Raw genomic sequence first — 6,482 nt, 5'->3', positions numbered from 1 at the left:
CTTCTACAGCATTGCATTTTCACCGCCTATGCCAAGATTTGGAAATTGTTCATACAATGGCATATAGAGAAGTGTTGAGTAATAAGAAATGAAAATATAAAAAAAGAAGAGAAAAGAAAAGAAAAGAAAAAGAAAGAAGTGGTTTCTTTTTAACTTACTCGAGGTTTCGAAGTGACTAAGTGCATGTACTTGACCTCTAAGTTGTAGTCTTTGATACATACTTGTGAGGGTAAATGTCCAATTATTGTTGATGCATATCAAGACAATTCTCCTACGTAGCCTATTCAGGTACCCACTTCACAATGTAAATAGAGAGATTGCCCTTAGTATGCGAAGGGAAGTGATAGTTTGATCATTTTTTCATAAAATTATTTGATTAAAAGGAATAAAATAATTTCTAATTTATAAATTTAACCTCTCTCATAATTGAATTCAAAAAATAACTCATTTTTAATATAAATGTCCTCCAACTTTTGATTATTTTTAAAAGAAAAAGTTACATTTACAAGAAGAAGTGATGGTATTTTTGTCAAAAATAAGTCATTTTGTAGGTTGAAAAATGTGCAACATTAGATTTACAAATTTGGGATTATCCCATCCCTTTTAATCAAATAACCCTTCTTTATATTCATTTATTGATTTTTACTGATATTTGGTTATAAGACCTAAAATACTTTTGAAATTGGAAGAATGATCACTCTTGCTTATTTTTCAAAAAAATAAAAACAAATACCTATTTTTAGACCTTTTTACCCTTCTTTATTTCCTCAAAATGTCATTCCTCTCTCATTCCTAATTTGTTTCTCTTTCATTGCTCATACCCAACTCTTTTTTTTTTTTTTTTTTTTTAGGTTTAGACTCTCTCTTTTCTAATGAAATTCAAGCTCATAACAAAGATCGGTGAATAAAGATTAGTCACAACTCTCTCATATTTCTTTCATCTTCAAGATCCTTCACATTCATCTTTCTTTTTATTTTTTGCTAGAGGTTCTTCAAATTTTTAGGGTTTTACAGTTATTTCTAGTTAGGATTTTTTGTAATTGTTTTTTGTTGGGGTTTGTAGTTGTTTTTTGTTAAAGTTTTTTGGTATTGCTTTTTGTTAGTGTTTTTTATGGTTGTTTTTTGTTTGGATTTTTTAAAATTATTTTTGTTGGAGTTTTATGCAATTGTGTTTTTTGTTTTTTGTTTTTTTTTTTCCAATTTTGAAGATGAGATCAAATGGAAAGTTGTTGCTAGTTATATCTCAAATCCAATTTTGTTTTTAGCCAGCCTTAGGGTCCAACATTTAAGTCTAGATGAACATTCTAATTATGATTTGTAAATAAAATGGAAACTTAAACTCTTTTTAAATGAAATTTAACCATAGTATAGTTTATAATTAAATTCTTTGTAGATGAAATGAAAACCTAACCATAGTGTAGTTCATATTAACATTATAATTGGGAACCTAACCTTAAATATGTTTTTTTTTTTTTGTAAACTAAGGTTAACTCTAGTGTAATTCAAGTGATATCCTTAATGGAAAGCTAACCTTAGTGGGAAAAAAAAAAGTAAACTTAAGAGATAAATGCATTATAAAGAAATGATGAAATGAATGGAACAAGAAAGAATTGAGAATGTGATGTTTTTGGAGGCAAACAAAAACAAAAAAGGGGTAAAAGAGTTCAAAAATGGTCATTTCTCAAAAATTAAAAGGTGAGGTTATTTTTATAATTTGATAATTATTTTGACCCATGTATCCAAATAAGTGAAATAACCCTTAATTTTTTTATTAATATATATATATATAGGGGTTGCATATCTTTGCAGTATCAAATCAAAAGATCTAGTTTCATATTTTATTAGTCCATGATTTGTCCAGCTATTATCTTGTTAACCTAACTACACACTCACACAAGCAAAAAATAAAAAAGTAAAAAGAGATTTTTAACGTGGTTTGGCATTCAATGTAATCCTTATATCTACGAAGTGCATCAACACTCAAGAATCCACCAATTAAACCAAAAAGTTACAATGGTGAAAGCTCTTACTTTTTGAAAGGAAAGGGTTACAATGATAAAGACTTTCACTTTTCTCTCAATTGCAACTACACTCTCTAAAAACAAAACCCTTAGTCCTAAAAGGGTTTAATATTCAATGGGGACAAACTTATCATTTATTAAATAAATAAATAAAACATCTAGTTAGACCCCAACACCCCTATGAAACGCAACAAGACTAATTTAAGTTTCACAATCGAACATATCTAACTAAAGAATAACTCCTATAAATAAGGCCAAAGATAAAAAATATATATATGTATATATATATATATATATATATATATATATATATATATATATATATAGGGGTTGCATATCTTTGCAGTATCAAATCAAAAGATCTAGTTTCATATTTTATTAGTCCATGATTTGTCCAGCTATTATCTTGTTAACCTAACTACACACTCACACAAGCAAAAAATAAAAAAGTAAAAAGAGATTTTTAACGTGGTTTGGCATTCAATGTAATCCTTATATCTACGAAGTGCACCAACACTCAAGAATCCACCAATTAAACGAAAAAGTTACAATGGTGAAAGCTCTTACTTTTTGAAAGGAAAGGGTTACAATGATGAAGACTTTCACTTTTCTCTCAATTGCAACTACACTCTCTAAAAACAAAACCCTTAGTCCTAAAAGGGTTTAATATTCAATGGGGACAAACTTATCATTTATTAAATAAATAAATAAAACATCTAGTTAGACCCCAACACCCCTATGAAACGCAACAAGACTAATTTAAGTTTCACAATCGAACATATCTAACTAAAGAATAACTCCTATAAATAAGGCCAAAGATAAAAAATATATATATGTATATATATATATATATATATATATATATATATATATATATATATATATAGGGGTTGCATATCTTTGCAGTATCAAATCAAAAGATCTAGTTTCATATTTTATTAGTCCATGATTTGTCCAGCTATTATCTTGTTAACCTAACTACACACTCACACAAGCAAAAAATAAAAAAGTAAAAAGAGATTTTTAACGTGGTTTGGCATTCAATGTAATCCTTATATCTACGAAGTGCACCAACACTCAAGAATCCACCAATTAAACGAAAAAGTTACAATGGTGAAAGCTCTTACTTTTTGAAAGGAAAGGGTTACAATGATGAAGACTTTCACTTTTCTCTCAATTGCAACTACACTCTCTAAAAACAAAACCCTTAGTCCTAAAAGGGTTTAATATTCAATGGGGACAAACTTATCATTTATTAAATAAATAAATAAAACATCTAGTTAGACCCCAACACCCCTATGAAACGCAACAAGACTAATTTAAGTTTCACAATCGAACATATCTAACTAAAGAATAACTCCTATAAATAAGCCCAAAGATAAAAAAAATATATATGAAGAGATAAGGTTTTTCTTCATTAATCTCACCTCTCCCATTCCAAACCCCACTTCTTGGTTATCCATTTGATAACTTATTGTAGTATGTGGCTCATATTGAGTGAAAGACATATATGGAGAAGAAAGAGCAAATGTCGGAGTGGAACGAGGGGAATGTAACACACTGAGTGGAACGACGACATTTGCCATTCAAGCTTGTATTTTTATTGTTAAGGACAAACGATATGTTGGGAGGTATGGGGGGACGGTTCAGGGGTATTTTTGGAATTTTCAATACTTGAGGGTTAGTATAAATTAATACCCTTTCTTGTAACCCTAATTTTAGTAGTAGTGAAAGTCTTCAACTCTTCTCCAATGGATGTAGGCATTCTGCTGAACTACGTTAAACCTGTGTGTTTTATTTTTCTTTGTTTTCTCTAATTTCTTTATTAGGAATAACAACATAACCTTCTAACGCTACATTACCTTTGAATCTTCTAACCCTCTCTCATTTCTTATTCAAATTAACTTGAATCTTCCTTCATTTACACGACCACCTCTAATAAAGAACATTTTTCATTTACATAATTGATCTCCTCTAATTGAGAATATTCTTCTATGAAGAAATTAACATCAATACAATTTAGTTTACACCACTCCATAATCCTCTTTTGGACCTACTATCTCATTGACATCATATAAATTCAATTATATTTTGACATCATTATTATGCAATATTCCTTTTCTTGCCATCTCTTGAACAATTTTCAATCTCAAAAGCGCTTCTTTTGTTTAGCTTTTACTATGACACAATAGATACATATGCAAAATAATTAATTTTTCAATAATTATTTAATCATGAAAAACTTGCCTATCCAACAAGTTGTATATGAAGGCAAGAGCCTAAAACATTTTATTACTTCTATGAGAAAAGATTGATACTATAAATGCTTCAACTCTCAAAAGTTACATGGAATCTCTAATACCTCTTTTTCTGAGACTTACAACTCAATCCAATTCTTGTCAACTCCATTCCTTCTCCAATAGATCGAGTCACACATTCAACTCCTTTCCTCCCTTTAATAACTTCACCAAAACTAGCTCCATTTCTTCTTCTCTCAAGATTGCTCACTACTACTATAGACCCTCTTGGATTCATATCAATAATCTTAAACAATCTCATGTAATCTTCAAATTTACAGTCAATTACAGCAAAATCAATGTTCTTAAACCCCATGATCACCTCACAAGGATTTCCATGTACAAGCTCAACCACATCTTTGAGATTATAGCAAGAAAGTTGAGCTTTGCAATCCTCTATATCTTGAAGTTGATGAAGAATGCAGATGAATCGAGCTTTCGTATGCTTTGCTGCCACTGCAAGTGCAATTGTTAATGGGGTGATGCCTTGGTCTGAGGTGATTTGCACCATTAATTTAGCTTGATTTCCTGCTGCCAAAGCTGATATGAACTCCATCCAATGGGGTTGAATGAGATTTCTGGTTCCCAGAGTGCAATATTGATCATTGAAGTGGGTTTTACACTGAAAAAATAAAAATAAAAATAGAAGATAGTAAGAACACTAGGGAGTGTTTTCACTTAGAAAGTGCAGGAAAATGGAAAAGAAAATGAACTAATTACACAAAAAAACTTATGCCTACATCCCATTTGATTCCTATCAATTGTATGGTATAATTTTGTCAGCAGCCAAACAGAAAATTTTAGTTTCTTTTCCTAAATAACCGAACGGAAAAACTTAAGAGTTACCAAACAGACTATAGAAAACTCCCAAGAAAATAAAGATGAGAATTACCAGTTGAAGAGTGTGCAAGTAAGCCTTCATGGCATCTTGAGGAGACCACTTCATTGTACTAAAGAAAGTAGGAAATCAGAAAATGGAAAATAAGAAGTGGGAAAAGGGAAATGGGGACTTTAGGAAACTCCAGTGAACAGATGAAAAACCAGCTCGACCGATGGTTACTATTAGGCGAAGGTGGTGGCCATATACATAGCCTGTGGAGGGCAGTGTTCCACTGGTTATTCTTCCATTTTTTTAAGGCAACTTTCAGGGATTTCATGAAACTTTATTCCTCTCCAATGAGACCATGCCACATTGATGTGAGAAAATGATATACAAATACGTGGGTTTGCATGTAGGCGAGGTCGTGGCCTCATAAGAGCACTTTCATGTGAATGATGATGCCATAAAGATGGTGAAAATATCTGGGTGTCACTTAGTTTTTAGGACATGTGTCTTTGGGAGAGAGTACAGTTGTCACTGGTAGAGATTTTGGCGGTGAAGAGGTGGCTTGTGGAGTATGGGCAATACATGGGGCTTTGGATAATTGGGCTTGCATCACCATCACAAGGGACCAAGGTGATAGTGCCTGCAAACAATTATTTTGGTGACACCAACTTTACAGTTGTCTGGCATGATAATTAAACTTGGTGCTACATTGAGCAATTTGGATGGGTTGTGTGGGATTGATAGCTTAATTAGAATCCAATCTGAATTAAGAAATGATTAATCTAAATCTAACATGACTCAATCTCTAATTGAAGCATTTAACTAAAGTCTAATTTAATCTTATTTTTCTAAATTCAAATTGAATTCAGGTTGATCAAATTTGACTAGACTTGGTTCGATGGATTGGATTGAATAAATCAAATTTCATCCACTCTATTTAAAAGTAATAATAATAATAATATATTTATATAAAAATTTAAATAGTAAATGTGATAAAATTTTAAGATGATAAATAAAATAAAAATAAATGGATATATCATGTTTAAAAAATGAAAATTATATGATATAACTATGTTTTTTATTTTTTTATTTAAATTCTAAAAATAAAATAAATAAAATGATTAATATTATTATATAGGGTTATATAAATCATAAAAATACTAAATTAGGTTAAAGTTAGTTTTCAGTTATCTGAACCTTGATCCACACTCAATCCAAATTGAATTCGAGTTGAAGAAAATTCAAATCCAATCCGCATATTTAATTGATTGTCTAAGACTATCCCAGGTTAAATTAGATGGATTATTTGGCCAAATTTTAACCCTAATGAAACTTATG

General features: G+C 30.4%; 1 protein-coding gene across 1 annotated transcript; it reads right to left on the bottom strand.

Moving 5' to 3' along the window:
- Positions 1-4,287: 4,287 nt before the first annotated feature.
- On the bottom strand, positions 4,288-5,421 carry LOC104882657 (uncharacterized). The gene is made up of 2 exons (XM_010666747.3): positions 5,211-5,421; positions 4,288-4,940 (listed from the first exon to the last, which is right to left on the bottom strand). Exons 1-2 carry the CDS (start codon positions 5,262-5,264, stop codon positions 4,377-4,379), a joined length of 618 nt encoding a protein of 205 aa, XP_010665049.1. The 5' UTR covers positions 5,265-5,421; the 3' UTR covers positions 4,288-4,376.
- Between the last annotated feature and the right edge of the window lie 1,061 nt (positions 5,422-6,482).

This window comes from Vitis vinifera, chromosome 18, assembly GCF_030704535.1.
Source record: "Vitis vinifera cultivar Pinot Noir 40024 chromosome 18, ASM3070453v1".
Taxonomy (NCBI): Eukaryota; Viridiplantae; Streptophyta; class Magnoliopsida; order Vitales; family Vitaceae; genus Vitis; species Vitis vinifera.
This window is presented reverse-complemented; position numbering and strand designations above follow the sequence as displayed.

Bases quoted from the DNA above. Each gene is read 5' to 3' on its own strand.
- LOC104882657 (XM_010666747.3), bottom strand. From the start codon at position 5,264: ATGAAGTGGTCTCCTCAAGATGCCATGAAGGCTTACTTGCACACTCTT. The intron at 4,941-5,210 runs GTAATTCTCATC...TTATTTTTTCAG, and splicing joins ACTTGCACACTCTTCAACTG to TGTAAAACCCACTTCAATGA.